The sequence below is a fragment of the Onthophagus taurus genome, chromosome 11 (genome assembly GCF_036711975.1).
Source record: "Onthophagus taurus isolate NC chromosome 11, IU_Otau_3.0, whole genome shotgun sequence".
In the NCBI taxonomy this organism is placed as follows: Eukaryota; Metazoa; Arthropoda; class Insecta; order Coleoptera; family Scarabaeidae; genus Onthophagus; species Onthophagus taurus.
In genome coordinates, this window is record NC_091976.1 from 33,344,899 (window position 1) to 33,364,716 (window position 19,818).

The window sequence follows — 19,818 nt, forward strand, 5'->3', positions numbered from 1 at the left end:
ACGCGCGTCTCGTCTCGTCTTTCGATCGTTTCCCCGATTAATAATTTCTAATATTTTGATGGTTTATTTACCGTTGAACCTCGCCACCGTTTGCAGCAAACAAAGTCCATCGAAACTATTATAACACAGAGGGACGAACTCGAGAAGGCAAATATAATTTTCACAAAGTCAAACATTAAAACACTTTGAACTGTAACTAACTTATATAAAAAAAATAGGCGATTCATATTGTTACAAAAAATTTTTGGATTATACTTCAGGATATAATCAATCAACTTAATCATGAAAAATTTCGATATTTTTCAGGTTTCTCCCGCTGCCAAAACGGAGTTGCAACCGGATAATTTTAATACGGATCATACAAGGGGGTTGGGATAAGGCAGTATTGGCGGTGTACCTCGAGGATTCCGCGTTGCAAAACTCTAATAAGCGAAACGTCTGGGATTATTCATATTAAGGCGGTGCAGCGGCGCGATCGGTTCCCGTTCGTTAATTAAAATATCCTCCTCCTCCGAGGATGTTGCCCCTATTCATAAGGGAGGGCCCACAACCGCATTGTTGGCCACCTTTCAATATGGAAAATCGGAGAATACTCAATCCAGGTATTTTTAACGATTTATTTGTTGTTAATGCATTTTCTCTTCTTCAATGGATAAAGTTAAAACAAAAAAAAAGGAAAAATGATTTATGTAAAACCGCGTTCGGTTCGCTCCACTGTTGGTAAGTCCACTTTCAAAACGTACATTTTAATGTTCTTTTTATTAACGCGCAAGGCACGATACGCGGGGAGCTTGTAGATCACGCACCGAACACGTGAACGGGCATTTTACGTGGCGCATTAGCATAAAGGTCAATCATTATGAGTGGAATACCTGGAGAACCCCCCTCCGGTTGTTGTTATTAACGTCGCATTACCAATTCCATACGTATATAGGAAGTTCAACTTCCTCCTCCTTGTTTAATTTTTATAAGGAAACGAAGTTTACTTATATCTTTTAAAAAAATTTTTAAAATCACAAAAAAATTACAGTATAATTAAATTAAAGTGTTTCAAAGTTAATAGGAAATAGAAAAAGCTTGTTGGTGTGTGTCAAAATGATTCTAATCTGCAAGAAACATCTTGAGGATACTTGATAAGGAAAAAATAAGTTAAATTTATTAAATGGAATGTTGTCCATAAACTTGAAAGAATTCAAAAAATAGGAATATTTGATGATTTTGGTTCAAAGTTGTTCTCAATGGTTTTAAATATCTTTGTGATACTTACATAGGATGATTGAAAAAAATTTTGTGTTTTTAAGTTGCCAAAAAGTAGATGAAGATGTGTCAAAATGGTTCTAATCGACAAGAAACATCTCAAAGATACTTGATAAGAAGATAATAAGCTAAAATAATCAATTGGGATGTTGTCCATAAACTTGGAAGAATTAAAAAATGGGAATAATTGATTATTTTGGTTTAGAATGTTGTATATTTTCACTGATCTAGAAGGGTCTAGGTCTAGTGTTAGTTCTAGTTTTAATTGTAATTTAGTGCTAGGTTGTTATATATTTTTATTGAACTAACACTAGATCTAGAACTAGAAATATTCGGGTTTAGCCGTCTTAACCTTCTGTGTCCCGGCGGTACTTTAAAGTAATGGTAGTTTTAAACACTCTTTTTAAAAAGAAAGCATTGAATTTTAGTTTAAAATAAGTCTCATTCCTTAATTTCAATAAACAGGGCTTCCAGGAATTTTTAAATTAGCATCTTTTTTTACACTTTTAGGTTATACGAAAATGTCAGTTTAATTTCAACATATTTTTTCTCAATATTTTTCCAATCCAACCCAACAATTATTATACATCATTTTAAAGAGAAAGCTTTGAGCTTTAATTTAGAATAAGTCTCATTCCTTAATTTCAATAAATACGGCTTCCAGAAATTTTTAAATTAGCATCTTTTTTAACACTTTTAGGTTATACGAAAATGTCAGTTTAATTTCAACATTTTTTTTCTCAATATTTTTCCAATCCAACCCAACAATTATTATACATCATTTTAAAGAGAAAGCTTTGAGCTTTAATTTAGAATAAGTCTCATTCCTTAATTTCAATAAATACGGCTTCCAGGAATTTTTAAATTAACACCTTTTTTGACACTTTTAGGTTATACGAAAATGTAAGTTTTGTTTCAACATATTTTTTCTCAATATTTTTCCAATCCAACCCAACAATTATTATACATCATTTTAAAGAGAAAGCTTTGAGCTTTAATTTAGAATAAGTCTCATTCCTTAATTTCAATAAATACGGCTTCCAGGAATTTTTAAATGAGCATCTTTTTTAACACTTTTAGGTTATACGAAAATGTCAGTTTAATTTCAACATTTTTTTTCTCAATATTTTTCCAATCCAACCCAACAATTATTATACATCATTTTAAAGAGAAAGCTTTGAGCTTTAATTTAGAATAAGTCTCATTCCTTAATTTCAATAAATACGGCTTCCAGGAATTTTTAAATTAGCATCTTTTTTGACATCTTTAGGTTTACCGAAAATGTAAGTTTTGTTTCAACATTTTTTTTCTCAATATTTTTCCAATCCAACCCAACAATTATTATACATCATTTTAAAGAGAAAGCTTTTAGCTTTAATTTAGAATACGTTTAATTAATTAATTTAAATAAACACAGCTTCCAGGCATTTTTAAATTAGCATCTATTTTGACACTTTTAGGTTATACGAAAATGTCAGTTTAATTTCAACATATTTTTTCTCCACATTTTTGTGATCCAACACAACTATTATTATAAATCATTTTAAAGAGAAAGCATTGAGCTTTAATTTAGAATAAGTCTCATTCTTTAATTTCAATAAATACGGCTTCCAGGAATTTTTAAATTAACATCTTTTTTGACACTTTTCGGTTTAACGAAAATGTAAGTTTTGTTTCAACATTTTTTTTCTCAATATTTTTCCAATCCAACCCAACAATTATTATACATCATTTTAAAGAGAAAGCTTTCAGCTTTAATTTAGAATAAGTTTAATTAATTAATTTCAATAAACACAGCTTCCAGGAATTTTTAAATTAGCAACTATTTTGACATTTTTAGGTTATACGAAAATGTCAGTTTAATTTTAACATTTTTTTTCTCCACATTTTTGTGATCCAACACAACTATTATTATACATCATTTTAAAGAGAAAGCATTAAGCTTTAATTTAGAATAAGTCTCATTCTTTAATTTCAATAAATACGGCTTCCAGGAATTTTTAAATTAGCATCTTTTTTAACACTTTTAGGTTATACGAAAATATCGGTTTAATTTTAACATTTTTTTTCTCAATATTTTTCCAATCCAACCCAACAATTATTATACATCATTTTAAAGAGAAAGCTTTCAGCTTTAATTCAGAATAAGTCTCATTCTTTAATTACAATAAATACGGCTTCCAGGAATTTTTAAATTAGCATATTTTTTGACATTTTTAAGTTATACGAAAATGTTAGTTTTAATTCAATACTCTTTTCCTCAATATTTTTCTAATTCAACCCAACGATTATTATACATCGATTTAAACAGAAAGCTTTAAGCTTCAATTTAAAATAATTTTCATTTCTTAATTTCAATAAACACGGGCTCCAGGAATTTTCGAATTAACATCTTTTTTAACACTTAGATTATGCGAAAATGTTAGTTTTTGCTCCATATGTTTTTTCTCGTAGCGTAAATTCAAAAGAAAGAGGAAGTTGTGGAAATTGTTCTGCCAAAGCTAGACCCCACTCAAAATGTAGGTACTGCGTGCAATGATTTAGCTAAAGCAAGTAATAAAAAATGTATTATTTTTATATTGGCAATAACAATTTTTGTTTACTGCAACATCACTAAAATATATTTTAATGCCTGATGGTGCTCTTAAGTATTAGTAGGGATTGCATATTTTGCTAAAATTGATTCCAAAGGCCTTTACTGAGTGTATTTTGATAGCGTTTTAATTCTGTCACAAAGTTTCAAAATTTTTGGCTTCTTGGGACGCAAAGGGTTAAAAGACGTGCTGCTAAACCCAAATGTTTCTACTTCTAGGATTAGTTTTCGTGCTGGAACTAAAACTAGAACTAACACTAGACCTTGAACTAGAAATATTTGGGTATCTGAAGACGTACGGTTAAACCCGAATGTTTCTAGTTCTAGATCTAGTGTTTCTTTTAGTGCCATAACTAAAAGCACAACTATACTACATATAATTCTCAAGAAACCCCAGAATTAACTCAAATCAGTTTTTAACCAGAATAGCAATTCTAATGAATTAAGTGAATTCTCTCCAAAACAAAAACATTGGATTTTCTTAAACAATTTTGAAATTATCAAACAAATTTTTACAAATTCACGGTACAAAGACACTTTCTTTCTCTATAAATAGCGCCACTCAGCTTTAGCTTTTATTTACATCGCCATCCATAGTCTCCGCAATTAGTGTGAGTTCGGGGGGTGTCGTGACCGATGAATCCTAAATATAGGTGCAAGCACTTTGTGTTGTTGTCAAAATAATCCTTGATCCTTTTTTTTTGATACTTTCCGAATAACTTCGTCTCAAATTAAAATCCAAAAATAAATCAATTTTCTTTTTTTTTTCAATTAAAATTATATTTGTCCTTGAGGTTGTTATTGTTATTTGTTTACTGTTGTGCTTGTTCGATTTTCTTCGAAATGCATATCGTTGATAAATAAAAACCGAATCGTTTGATTCCGTCATTATTTTACTTTCTTCGGGTTATTCAGTTCCCAAAGCGAAGTGAATTAATTTTTATTAATAAAAATAACTCGCGCTTTTATTTATAGATACTTTTATTATCAAATAAATAGGACGCGATATAAATGACGATAACGATTAGTACTAAAATTAGACGATTCTAATTTCTTCTTTTAAGTATTTGACCTTGAATATCCGATTAGTGTTTAAAATATCTTGATTTTTATTAAATTTTCGGATGTAAGGGAAGAGTTGAGTTGGAGGATGGTTTTGCGGCCTCATCGTTTAAATAAGCCGGGGCAAATTAATCATTGTGTCAGGGGCGGTGTAGCCGTGTTGCTGCCAGTGTGTTCCGTCCGGCAGCGGCGTCCCCTTCCCGCCGAAAAGGGGATGCGTATCTCTCCCCTGATGAGATAATGAAAATTGACGATCCTCCACATAAAATTTTTTCAAAAAATCAAAAGCTACTTTTTTTTAGGCATTTAAATAATCCTAAGTAGGTTATTTAAATATTGAGTGACAAATCCTTTTTAAACATCTCTTATTTAATCTGACGCAAAATGAAATAAACGTGACGTAGGGGAAAAAAGTCGTTTAGATTGAGGTCCACTCACTATAACAGTGGTGGTTTCGGGGGTGTGAAGCACCCTCTCAAAGAGGAAATGGTTTTTCCAAAACGCGACCTTCCCGTTACAAGTGGCTCCTTCCCGTTTTCACCCCGTTTTTCGTTTCTTACCATTGTTTCTTTTCTAAGTGATAGCGCAAGAAGTAAAGAGGGTGATTCAAAAAACATTTTTTTTTTGTGGTTAAGATTTTTTAAATGTAAATAAATATATAATGGTAATGCTTCAAGGATGGAGAAGTATGTGTTGTTGTTCCCAATGGGAACCAACAGGATGAAATCTCAGATCGATCATAACAACAAATATGTATATGTATAATGTAGTAGTATAAAAATGAAATAAAGTACTTACTTTTCGCTTTCGACTTGTCCATGAGCATGAGGTGGTCGTGTTTATGCCACGCCATGGGTTGCTCCTGGGACACCATAAAGGGGGCCCCGCGGCACCCTCCGGCCTCCAGTTCGACCCGATCACTCGACGGCACTCCGCATCTCAGCACGCGGCGTTCAGCGAAAAGATAACGAGACGCAACGGCATCCGAATCATCATCATCATCATGATTGTAACCATCCCCCTCACGACATTTGTAGGAAGCTCCCGCCAAAAACCCCCGGACGCCAATGCGTGTGTGTGCGTGTGCGAACGGAATCCGAACGACGGCGTGCTCCAGGGGTTAGTAACCTCCCGGACTCAAGGCCAACACTCTGGATGCTGATGCCTCGGCACAACAACACACAAGCTTCCAGCAGCAGCAGCAGCAGACACTAGCTACTTCCGCCCCAGACTAGTATTAGAGTGAGATGGAACGACAACAAATCGACTTTGAGTACAAAACAGACCCAAATCAAACAAAATCGGTCGAATTTCCGCGTGAAAACAATCAAACAACGAATTTAGATGGCAATTTTTCGATTTCCACGTCTACTTGTCGGTTTTTCCGGGAAAAATCGCGCGAAAATCGCGTAGTCACTGGCGGGTCTTAACCGGACTCCCCTCCGTCTCGTCACTAATGGACTCGACCGTGCACTGCTATTACACTCAGGTCAAAAACACACCGACGAAATAACAACAAATCCTCGGCACAAACCCTGATTCACGTCGAAAAAATCGATAAACACACTAGATCGAATAATGGGAAATAAAAACACGGCTTCTTCGATTGCGAATCCCGCCCGCACACAATCCCACGTGCGAGAAAAACTATTTAAATCCCAAAACGAAACACCACCGTCGAACTACACCGAAATAGAAGAACGCTGGCGTCCTCTACGATACACCACCGCCACGATAACTGCCGCGACCGACTTTAAACTTTATTTTTTTTACTTAACCAAAACGGAAATTATTCGACGGACGCCGAACGAAAATACGTCTCAGTTGGCTAGTAACATGGCAACTGTTACCGGGCGCTGCCAACTGGGATGTCGACGACGCGCACAGTCAACGTATCAGAACGCAAACAAAAACGACTTTAAACGAACACCCCGAAAGAAACCGATCTTCATTTATACGGCCCTTTTCGCGAAAATTACCATCGGATTCGTCGAAACCACGTCAATTAGAATAATTTTTATTATTTCGCAATATTACCTGAAAATTATAATTAGTTCCCACATTCGTCATAGGTTGCGCACTTCCTCGTTTACGTCTCCATCGACGGCAGTGATGAATCGTGACGTAGCGATTACGTCACTGACGATGACGTTTTCGGCAAATTCGGGAATTACGAAATCGACCCCGATTTTTATTACTGATTTTACGAGCGAGGACATAAAAAAAGAGGGGTATTTTTGCGGGGGTGCTGATTGTATTCTTTTATGGATAAAAGTGAGGTTAAAAAAAACAGAAAAATAATTTAAACAATTTTTATCAACTAAAATACATATCACATTTATTTACATATTACGTTTATGAAAATTAGTCATCACTCAATGACGTGCAAATCTGGACAAAAATCAGATATATTATTTTAATTGTGAGCAGAAAAACATAAATATAATTAAAAGCTAATCATAAAATTGAATTTACTAACAATAAGATTAATTTAACAGACAATAAAAATCATCTGCCGAACCATGCTCACTAAAAGATTGATAAAGTCACTAGACAATCAAGTCATGGAGATGGTCTTACTCTAGAGATGAACTTATTGCATGAAATATCGACAATTTTGAGATCACATCTCTCTTGCAACCAAATTAAGTGCATGGATTTGACTACAACATGTATTAAGTGTATCATTAGTTTCTAAGACATGCAGAAATAAAGTATCCATCTTAGTGCTCCTCGAGGGCACCTTAAATTATTAGAACACATGACATATTGTTGGTTTTGTCTGACTCATGGTCTTTAAATATCATTTTTGATGAGAACACAACAATTAACGATGCCATGTAACAGTGCCTCTCAATTGTAGAATGGCTGGATCCCAATGTTGCCCTGGGAGGGTTAAACCAAGACGTATCATCACATAGCCCAATAAGATGAAAAATTTGAGATCAACAAGATAAAAAGTTTTTTCGCACTTTTTTCACAGGACCACGAAGATACGTGCTTGTAAAATAATTATTAAGCTTATCCAAGAGCCAACAATAATGTAAAGTTCTGAAACATGGAGCTTTACACAGATCAGCAAAAATACAATTGACATCTTGGAAAGAAAAGTATCCAGGCGTATAGGTATCAGAGTTCGTGATAATACAGATGCTGGTGTGAGCAGGGTATGTTATAAGGATGAGTGAAGATCGTCTACTAAGAAAAACAGTAAATAAAAAGTGGCAAACGGCAAATTAACTGGAAAGGCATGGCAACGAAAAAGGACGAGTAGGAACTGAGCTGAATTTAAGGGAGACCAAGGCCCAACAAGTGAAATCATTTCTCAAGGTTTCCAGCATCGTTTCTGCAAAGTTTTTGAATCACTATGATTTCCAAGTGCTTCAATGAGTTATAGTTCTTTTCGTTCCAAAGTTGTTAAACCACTTCAATATTGTGTAATCTTCGCTGTGTTTACACTACCGAATGACCGGTAGCAACAAAGGTGCTGTTCAATCAACCACTCCATGTCGACTCATATTATTCTTATAATAAAACATTATTACCATCTAATTCCTTTCTTTCCATTAAAATATGCCGATACAGTAGTGTTATCTGTTCATTGCAAAACCTCGGTTTAATTAGGCCGAAGTCGCTTAAGTTTAGCCGAAGCATTTATCAAGGTTGGTGTGGTTAATTAAGAAATCTTAACTTAATCAAAACATCTTACATTTTATGTTTTCAGTTTAAACATGATTATTTGTAGCCGAAACACTGCAGTATGTGTCAACAAGTTTTAGGTGAATGTGGTATTAATTCTAATGCCTTGGCTACAAACAACCTCGACTTAATTAGGCGAAGTCATAAATTCGGCGCCTTAAGTTTAGCCAAAACGCTGTGATGATGTTTTAACTATTTTTGTAATATAAGTACGTAGTATAATTCTCCCATCTATCAGCTAGCAAAACACCTTGCCAAAACTCTGTCTCCTTTTACAGGTAAAATAGGAGTATGAAGCTAGACCCTCAGGATACCAGTCAAAGATTCCGTGGATGGTCTTCGCCATTAACTCATTCCAGAGGGTTTGCTGAAATATGTCTCAGGATTAGTGGAGTACTGCCTATCGTCGACATATTTTAGCTGGAAGGAAGAGTTCTACGAGCAATATGAAGGGGCAGCCTTGGGATGTTTGAAGAAGAGTCCGTCGAAACCGAAGCTATGGCTCCGTTACGTCGATGACACTTTAGTGATCTGGCAACATGGAAAAGAGCAACTCCAGGAATTTCTAGACCACCTCAATTCACAGCACCCCATGATAAAATTTACTATGGAAACAGAAACTTCAAAACAGTTGCCATTCCTGGATGTGTTGGTCACTAGGAAGATAGATCGGGACATGGAACTGGGAGTATATCGAAAGAAGACACATAAGAATAGGTATCTGCACGCTTCATCCCACCACCACCCACAATAGAAGAAGTCCGTGATTTAACCCTTATTCCAACGAGGAGAGAGGATATGTAATAAAGAGGACCTGAGGAAAGAGAAAGATTCCTAGAAGATTTATTGTTGAAGAACGGCTACGATATAAGGGATATCCAACGAGCCACCAAACTGCAAACAGAAGGATGACTCGGTAAGTACTACACCCTCCGGTTTTTTTTGCCTTCCTTATGTTTCAGGTGTGACGAAACGAATTCCGAGGTACTATAAAGTACGGTCAGCAAAATACAAAACGCTCTTCCGATAGCCAAAGGCAAACTAACCCCATTAAAGGGAGGGGAGTCTATCGGCTATCGTGCAGTTGCGGGAAATATTACGTTGGCCAAACTGGACGTAACATCCAAAACCGCATCAACAAACACGAGAGGGATGTCCGATTGAGTAAAATCCAACAATCTGTAGTCGCAGGGCATTGCCACAAAGGAGGACACACCATAGAGTTTGACAAAGCCAAAGTGATAGCAAAACGGACATTACTTCCAAAGATTGACGATAAGTGATAGAGACGTCAAACATTTTTTCCAAAATGGCGCACGGCTTAACCCGAAAGTTTCTAGTTCTAGTGTTAGTTCTAGTTTAATATTTTTGTAATCTTATGGATTTATATCTAATGCCTCGGCTGCCAGCGACCTCGGTTTAATTCTCTGCTTTAAGTTTAGCTGAGGCGCTGTAATGTTAACAATTTTTGAAATTTTATGGATTTATTTCTAATGCCTCGGTCGCAAACGACCAAAACCGCAAAACGCGAACAAAAAATGAATTAAGTTTAATCCAAAACTAGATTGTTTTGAAATATTTTTAATCGAAATTATATATTTTTCACCTTAATTCATGAATACATTCTAATTTTTGTAATAATAGATCGATAGTAGATTGATGTGCCTACTATAATAGGGGCAATGTGGCGTCCTAGTTTCCGATTAGTTTGCCGGACAACGAGCGCCGTGACGCTAAATTATAGTAGCGCTCGCGCATCTATTTTAAGAACCTCCTAATTGTCTTCAGAAATAGTATCCACTTGAGCCACTACAGTTTAATTTTAGTGAGTCACGGTCCGGCGTCCCTTTAATTACATAATTATTCGGTTCTATTCTTAGAAAATTTAAAAAGATTTTTTTTTTTTTAAACAAAAAATCAATTTTAGTTTTTTTAATTTTGAGGTGACAAAAGTCTCCTAGACTTTTCCGTTTAAAAATTTAAAAAAGATCGAAAGTTTTATTCGAGATCGTCAAGGGTACAATAAAAAATCTTTTTTCCACGTGCCATTACCGTTAGCAAGACCGAGTTTTCGCCATTTTATCGTCTTCACCTCGGGAAGTACTTTGCGTTTATCACAAATTTTTTTTTAAATCCAATTTCTAAAAATTCGTTAAAATTAATTTATTTCTAATTTTTTTATGTGTGAGGGTTTGTTCTGGTTTTAGGTAGGCTGAACGAAGTGTTCCCTGAAGTGAGTGAGAGCCTAAGTCTCTCCCGGTATTGATCTCCCGTTCTGTTTCCTCTTCCCTCTTGCTCCATATCCACGAACCTGTGAAAAGCATTGACGGCCACCTTACTCTGACTGCGCGCCATCAAACCAGCTTCCAAACTAAACTAATTACTTTATCATTACGCCTCCGGTCGATGCAGTACTAGATATTTCGAATATGGGAAAAATAAAGATCTTTTTGCGCTTATTTTTATGGTTTATATTTAATTCTATTTACATTATGTGTTATAACAGGAATATTTAAAAAAAAATCACTTCCTTTTTTGATCATTTTCCACAATTTGATAAATAAAGTCGATATTGTTGAGGTTAAGTTCTTCTCGAACCAAAAAAACATTCACTATTTATTATAACTAGGATTAAATTGAGACAAAATAATTATAATAAAAAAAAAACATTGTCATGGTTATCAAATTAATATATAAATCATTTTTCGATTAACAATTTATAACCAAAATTATAAATCGGACAACTATACACAATAAACTTAAACCTTAACCTATATCTAACTTAATACCATCTTCCATCACGTCCTCGATACCCCATCTGTCCCGGTGGTGGATTAAAATTACCCATCCCATCTTCCTGGCGTTGAAAACCAAATACGGGTGGTTTGGGTTGATACCCAAAATTTCTTGAAACGCCCCCAAACCCAACGTCCCTATTTATAGTGGATCCAGGTCCTCGATCACGTTCAAATATGGCACTTCCTTTCACAGTTTCACTTCTGTACCGATCGAATTCATTGTAATCGCTGAAACTATCCGGGGAATTAAACGAGCGTTGTTGATGATTCCTCTTGGCAGTTTCCGGGGATTCAAAATTCGGTTGGTGATACTTTGAAGATGAAGTTGGTGAAGCATTCGCTAATAATTGCGCCGGGGTCATGCTAGCCAACGATTGATTATTTTTCAAGATACTCTTCGGTTTAGGAAAATCTTCTGGAGAAACTTGGCATGCAACATCGAACGTCATCGAATCATTAGTTTGGGTGGGAACTGAAGCTGTTACTTTTGCGTTTCGAGTCTCGCAATCCGCGCATTTATAACGATCAGTTTGGGTGAACATTGTATGTGTGGGTGTATTTATTAAAGAAATTTTCGTCGATGGTGTTTTATCCGTTTCGAAAATAACGGGGGGTGGTGGTGGGCTTTGGGTACCACTATTTCTTGACTCAATCGATGGTGTTTTTGGTAAATCCTCAAACGTAAATTCTTTTCCGAATTTACGGAGAAGTTTGGAGAGTTGGGAGGCCATCGTGGGGGAATCTTCCGATGTTTTAGATCTATTCGTAAATTGGAAACGAACCACCGGGATCTTCTTCAACGGCGATTGATGTTTATGATCGATTTTTTCCGGTTTGATGAGTTTCCTTACGGTGAAACGACTCGAAGATTTTGGTTCCCCGGCGAGTTCTTTTATAACATCTTGACAGTCTGAGATGACTAAAAGTTGCATATTTTGATAATGAGTTAAAATTTTTTTTTAACCTTCGAGCGGGCGCACCCGATTTTATAATACGAGCGGGCGCGTGGCATAAATTTTATGACATCAGGTCCGGGTTAATAAGTATTACGTTATTTTTAATAAAACAGTTAAAACACATATTTTACTAGAGTAAAAATATTTAATTTATATTAAACAATTGTTAAAAACATAAATTGAAATCGATTAATTTTTGAAACAAACTACATACCGGGAATTTCATATAAGTCGCAATATACAGGGTGATTCTCAACTTACACTCAAACTTATATTTAAACTTGGGGAATTTTTTCCCAACGGGAATAATGACTAATAGGCTACATATCACAGCAAGTTTTCGAAGTTATTTCCGATATTTTTTATACACAATTGGGCTCCCCGAATCTACGATCCCCCACTAGTGCGGCTTAAACCAGAATGTTGCAAACCAGATTTTGCAATATTGCTCAGAATTAACTTCCGTGGCGTACACTCTGCTTTCTAAGTGACTCCAAAAATAAAAATCAAGAGGATTGAGGTTGGGCGATCACGATGACCTATCCATCTTCCAGGAAACCCATTATCTAGATGTCACCGATTATATCGGATATCTAGGAAACTAAAAAACTTTTACTACAATTTTTTTCACCTATAGTCATTATTTATCATAAGGAATAAATCCCCAAGTTTACCGTATAGGCTGAGAATCACCCTGTATGAATGCATTAACCATAGTTACGAAACTACTGTGCATTTACACTGTCCCACATAAAATGCAACATACCTTAATAGTACAGATATTGGGTAGTTTTGCAGAGGAAAAGTTTTTCTTGGAAACAGGTCTACCACTAAACCCGAATGTTTCTAATTATGGGTCCTACTTTTCGTTCAATAAAAATATCCCACAATCAAACGCTGAATAATAATTAAAACTAGTTAAATAATAATTGGAATTAATATAAACGTGTATGTAACATATAAATGAAACACAATCAGAAGGAAGGATACCTTTACACGTTAAGGACAGGAATAACAGAAAGGAAAAATTAGCAGCGCCGGGACTATTGAAATTTTTCCTTTCTGTTATTCCTGTCCTTATAAATTAAAACTAGGATTAATACTAGACCTATAATCCTACTATAAGGTTGTTAGGCCATACATATCAAAATATTTCATAGTTCTTGCTTTTAAACCATATTTGCATCAATTCTTTTCTATTGAAAGTTTCTGTTCAAAATATACATATAAAACTATTTTTAGTGCATAAAATTCTTTAAAATTTTAACATTTGCAAGTTTTTAGTGCATGCTTTCCTGATATATTCTTATTTGAATCCATGTTGCAAGTTCTTATATAAATTTAAAATGATGATTAATTAGAAATAATTAAAATACTTCTTGTACTTGCTGTTTAAATATTTATTGAAACCGGTTTCGAAGTATTACTTCATCATCAGTCAAAACGTCAAGTCCTTAAAAAATGTAAATCATCATAGAATAACACACCTATTGAAAATAAACATTCAACGAACAAACCTCATTAAGAAACTATCGAAACAAAATCTTATAGTTAACACGTTACAATTTGTCATGAGATAAAATGATGCATTGAATGATTCTAGTTTTAGGTCTTGTGTTAGTTCGAGTGATAATGCTACTGTAAAACTAGAACTAACACAAGACCTAGAAAGTTTCGGGTTTAGCCGTGCGTCTGAAAACGAATGTTTCTAGTTCTAGTGCTAGTTCAATAAAATATGCAACGTAGTGATTTCTTATGCTAACTAGCGCTACCTACTAATGTCACTAGAACTAACATTAGACCCAGAACTAGAAACATTCGGGTTTAGCTGCACGTCTCTCAAAACGACTAAACCCAAATGATTCTAGGTCTTGTGTTAGTTCTAGTCTTCTAGTGATAGTGCTAGTATAAAACTAGAAACATTCGAATGTTTTTTGTTCTAGGTCTAATGTTAGTTTTAGTTTTATACTAGCACCATCACTACAGAGCGTTCAACAATGATTCTGAGGTGTTTGAATTTCCCGCTTTTGCGTTTAATTTTTAAGGTTGGTATGAGAAAACTAATAAGCATAGGCGTATCATAGGAAAAATGTTTAAGATTTATCAATGTGTAACTTTATTAACAAAATTTAAAAATGTATATGAAATCAATTGATATTTATTCACATTTTGTTATAATAATTGTTGAAACTTGTTAACTCGAAAGCAATTAAAACATCCACAACCACGCCACTAATTGTTAAAAATACGTCGAAAACACAAGCCGGTACCAACGTTGTTTGTCAAATGTTACTAAAAGTCAAGCGCGCCAAATTCAAATACCTTACAATTATTGTTGAACGCTCTGTGGAACTAACACAAGACCTAAAACTAGAATCATTCGGGTTTAGGCGTCTTGAGATATTTGCGGTTAAATCCTAATGTTTCTAGTTGTTGATGTAGTGTTAGTTCTAGTGATAGTGCTAGTATAAAACTAGAATTAATATTAGACCTAGAACAAGAAACAAAAATATGCAACATAGTGATATCTAATGCTCCTTAGCATTGTTACTAGAACTAACATTTGATCTAGAACTAGAAACATTCAAAATGTGGTAAAAATTTAAAAGAACTCTTTCTCAGTTTTTTAATAAATATACTTAGAGGACCGGTTTCGACAAATACTTATGATCATCAGCTAAATCTACAAGCGAAATTATAATTAAAAGTATATAGAATTAAATAAAATAGATAAAAAAATAAATAAACTTATAGTCAAAAAATAATAAAACTCACAATATAAAATGATTTAAAAACTAAAATAACAGAAAATAAAGATGTGAAGTGGACGACACTGAACAGGTTAAATTGGAGTAATCACATAAGAATAAAACAAGTTTCACGATATGTTAAAAACTAGAACTTTAAGTATGAGTATAGAGGTTGATAAATGGAGCAAAGCTGATTGTTCATTAATTTTTGATTTTTATGTTTGTGTTTGTCTATCTTAAGTTGTTGTAATACGTCTAATTTTTTACCCTTCTTACAGTTGTGTATGAGAGATACGTTATTATAATCTATGTTATGATTAAATACTATTCTATGTTGGTAAACATTTGATGAGGAAGTATTTTTATGTTTCTTAATTCTTTTTGCGAGTTTTCTACCTGTTTGACTGATGTATCTTTATATTTAATAGAATATACACAATTTTTATTTAACATATGTTCTTTGACAATATATCTATAAGTTTGTAGTTATTTTTAAAACCAATATTGATATTATTTTGTTTAAGAATACGTTTAAGTTTATAATTTATGTCATTATAGGGTAAAGAACGAAATGTGGTGTGTTCATTAGTATCCATAGTAAACAATGGGTCTAATTTTATTATAACATTATATAGTATTTTGTTAATTATATTTGGGGGATAGTTATTTTCTATGGCTAGTTTATTTATGAAATTAAATTCGTTTTGTATAGAAGTTGTATTAATAGAGTATCGTATGGAATAGTAGTGTTCAAATTTGTTGATTTCCTATATATGTCAAAAGTTAGGTCTAGGTCATTTTCATTTATAGTTAAGTCAAGAAAATTGATTTTTCTATCTATTTCAATTTCTAAAGTGAATTTCAACTTCTCATGAATATTGTTTATATATTTTAACATTGCTATAAGATCTTCATTGGTACCTTCCCATAGACAAAAAACATCATCCACATATCTAATCCATTTTTTGATGTTGTTAGAATAAGCATTAAGTTTGTAGATTTTAGCTGATGATGATAAGTATTTGTCGAAATCGGTCCTAAGTATATTTATTAAAAAACTGAGAAAGAGTTCTTTTAAATTTTTACCATATTTTAAATCATACACCTTAGTTTATGCATTTATTAGAATAGAAACATTCAGGTTTAGCCGTCTTAAGAGACGCACAGCTAAACCCCCTTGTCTTAGTTCTAGTGCAAAACCAGAACTAACACAAGACGTAGAATTAGAAACATTCTGGTTTAACCGCACGTCCCTCAGGACGGCTAAACCCGAATGATTCTAATTCTAGGTCTTGTGTTAGTGCTAGTATAAAACTAGAACTAACACTAGACCTAGAACTAGAAAGTCTGAAGACGCACGGCTAAACCCGCATGTTTTAGTTCTAGGTCTAGTGTTAGTTCTATTAGAATATGAACTAGAAACATTCTGGTTTAGTTCTTAAGACGACTAAACCCGAATGTTAGTCCTAGTTTAGTCCTTTGAATATACAGGGTGCCCATTATGTATGGAATATAGTATATATCTCGGTAAATGTTGACTTTATAAAAAAACTTTTTATACAAAAGCTGTTTCATATTTTATTTGCCATAATAAGACAGCATTCAATTGTTTTTATTTCAGAAAACAAATGAGCAACGAATAACGCTTGAATTTTTTTAAATGGCAATGTACCCTTTCGTTAGGTTCATTTGATAAACATTTTCTTTCTCTCTACGATAACGTAAAATTTTAGTACCCTTACATTAGAAAATTTTTGAAAAAAATGTAAAAATTGTTTATTAAGAAAAATTAATCAATAACATTAATCTAGATATCCGAGATCGTCAAGTACCTCGAATTATTACCGTAAATTAAATTTACATAAAACAAATAAACGAAAAATTAGTGTACATTTCCAATAATTCGAGGTACTTGACGATCTCGGATATCTAGATTAAATAACTTAACAATTTTTGAAAAAAAATTTCTGATCTGAGGGTACTAAAATTTTACGTCATTGTAAAGGGAAAAAAAATCTCTATCATATGAGCCTAACGAAAGGGTACATTGCCATTTAAAAAACGTCCAGTGTTATTCGTTGCTCATTTATTTTCTGAAATAAAAACAATTGAATGCTGTCTTATTATGGCCAATAAAATATTAAACAACTTTTGTATAAAATGTTTTTTTATAAAGTTGATACTTACCAAGATATATACTATATTCCGTACATAATGGGCACCTTGTATTGAACATTTCCATAAACTAACGAAAAACCGTAGATTGAAATTTTGAAAAGATAAAAAACGATCCGCAACCTTCATGTATGACTCAAAATCTGTTTATAATACATTTATATCCCTTAATACATCCCATAATATAAATACGGCCTTAAACACAGCAATGAATGTGTAAATTTTTTGTCATTTATAACTTTTTTTGCCATAAAGACAATTTTTTTAAATCATGTTCTAAATACATAGTTACATTGTGCTAAATAATAAATATATAAATACTTTAGCGTTAAATCCTTTCAAATGCATAATATAAAGAGATATATTATAAAAACGAAAACTGTCATAAATTTTGACAGCGCGCCAGCTCGAAGGTTAAAATGGGTTTAAAAAAATTTTACTCACCTTTTATTTTATTTTGAATATTTTGAGGTCTAGATTCATCTAAATTTCATGGAAAAAAAAATCGTTTTTCAATTAAAAACCACTTTAAAATTCGACACATTTCAATTAAAAAAAAAAATTATCCCACCTGTAAATTTTCCTGTTAAACTGAGATAGTCACTTAACATTATCTTCTTATCATTAAAAAGCTGCAAGATAAATCCACAATAAAATTTCAAATTCTTCTTTGAATTTTTTAATAAATCGAATACCTTTGATAAAGCGTCCTTTCCTAAAAGTGGCGACGTTGATGGTTTTTGCAAAATTTGATTGTGAGCGATAAAATCGTTGGGCATTGGGACGGGTTGGGGATTTTCCATCATATACGGTATATGTGTCGGTTGTAACGGGATCATATGATCGGGGGGAATAAATCCTAAAGATCTAGGAGGAAACATTGGTGGCCCCATATCCGATTGGCCAATAAAAAATTGTTGATCATAATCCGATTGGGGGGGAATAATCAAAGTTTGGGGAATAAAATTTTGAGGTGGCGGAACTGGAGTGGGTAAAAATCCCGATAAAAGCGCGCTAGATTTCGATAAAATATCCGGTAAAGTGTCTTTAAATAAAATTTTATCTTCCGGTTTTAATTTATCACCTAATTCCTGCAAAAACGTTTTGTTTCTTCTTGGACTCCTCGAGCGAGATCTCCTCCGCAACCATCGTTCTCGTTCTGAAATATCCGATTGAGGGGTCTTCGAACGTCGTCTTCTTGGACTCCTTGAAACACTGTTTCTTCTTCGGATATCCCTCCGATCGTCAATGCGTCTATTTCGTTTTTCACCTCCTGGTTGCGAGATTCTTCTGGGGCTTCTAGTTCGCGATCTTGTTTTTTGGGGGCGTCTTAAAGGGCTCCTTCGTCGAATTGGACTCCTTCGAATCCTCTCTGGAGATGATTTCCGATGTTTTCTACCAATTTCTTGGCTCCGATTTCTTTCAACGCTTCGACGAATCTTCTGGAGTTTAGTTGTAACCGTGGATGAAGATAATTTGATGATATCCACTTCCATTTCCATCCCAGGGGGGACCAAACCGGTTTCAACAACTTTTAATTTTTCTGATATAAATTTCGCTTTTTGATCTTTCGCACATTTATCTTTATCCCGGAGAATATCCCGTTGTGTTTTTGAGGGATCCCGACGATCGCGTTCCTTTTCGTTTTGATCCGAAGAGCGGTGCCGGCGGGGTGATTTAGTACGTTGACACTTCCTTCGAGGTGAACGGCTTTTTTGAGGTGATTTTTTAACTTTATCGTTTTTCTTGGACTCCTCTTCATCCCAAGTATCAACAACATTTAACCCATCAATAAAGTCTTCGTTCATAAAGTCATCAAAGAAATTCTCGGGGACATCCTCTTCCAGTTGTTGCTCTTTGTCATGTGATGGGTCACTATCGTTTTCAATTTCCGTCGATTTTGTTTCAGCATTTTCCATTTTCGTTGAGTGCTTTTTACAAAAACCAAAATAATTTACTTATAAGCTATTTAAGATAAAAATACAAATAATGCTTCACTTAAAACTTCTACATAATCCTCAAAATTTATTACATTCCTTGGAGCGACTCTTTTCGTAGATTATCCACAGAAATATTTACCTAAACGTATCCTTTGTTAATTTAAGTGGATTTTCACTAAAAACACCCGTTTAGAGCATAATTTTAATGCAAATCCTTGCACTAAAAGAAACGTCAAATTTGTTTGGTTATGAAGCGAAGATGGCTACGTTCTAAAATTGGTACAATTAATTATAAATTCCCACATAATTATAATTTAACAAATAAAAATAATCGACTTTTCTTTAATTTCCTTTTAATTTATTCTCTGCATTAATTAAAATCGTTACCACAAAAACCTCAAATAAAACATTTTCCTAACTTACCGACATCTTATTGACGTTTACTACGTCAATTTTAAAATATCAATAAATAATCAAAAAGCTTGCAAATCAAAGGTTAAATTAGATAATTAAAGGCTTTTTTGTATCACTTTAATTTAGAAAATTCCCTATAATTATATTCAACTATATATTATAAAAGCAAAGTTC

At 33.7% G+C, this 19,818-nt stretch overlaps 2 protein-coding genes and 1 long non-coding RNA gene across 5 annotated transcripts in view; 1 reads left to right on the forward strand and 2 right to left on the reverse strand.

Moving 5' to 3' along the window:
• The window catches only part of LOC111425035 (minibrain), a 78,634-nt gene extending 71,854 nt beyond the window's left edge, over positions 1-6,780 (reverse strand). For both annotated transcript variants that reach the window (XM_071200298.1, XM_071200299.1), the window contains exon 1: positions 5,711-6,780. In XM_071200298.1, coding sequence (XP_071056399.1) covers positions 5,711-5,786 — 76 coding nt within the window. In that variant the 5' untranslated portion in view covers positions 5,787-6,780. The remainder of the gene's footprint in view (positions 1-5,710) is intronic.
• On the forward strand, positions 6,779-11,070 carry LOC139431971 (uncharacterized). The gene is made up of 2 exons (XR_011641998.1): positions 6,779-8,820; positions 8,890-11,070. It is a non-coding gene; the product is annotated as an uncharacterized lncRNA (long non-coding RNA).
• Positions 11,068-19,507, reverse strand: LOC111423565 (uncharacterized). Of its 2 annotated transcripts, XM_023056819.2 has the most exons (5): positions 19,370-19,506; positions 17,986-19,221; positions 17,862-17,922; positions 17,735-17,773; positions 11,068-12,328 (listed from the first exon to the last, which is right to left on the reverse strand). In XM_023056819.2, the coding sequence occupies exons 2-5, from the start codon at positions 19,207-19,209 to the stop codon at positions 11,394-11,396; spliced, it is 2,259 nt and encodes a 752-aa protein (XP_022912587.1). In that variant the 5' UTR covers positions 19,210-19,221; positions 19,370-19,506; the 3' UTR covers positions 11,068-11,393. The 2 variants fall into 2 exon arrangements, with proteins under 2 accessions (XP_022912587.1, XP_022912588.1); XM_023056820.2 differs by having other exon boundaries at positions 17,986-19,507.
• Between the last annotated feature and the right edge of the window lie 311 nt (positions 19,508-19,818).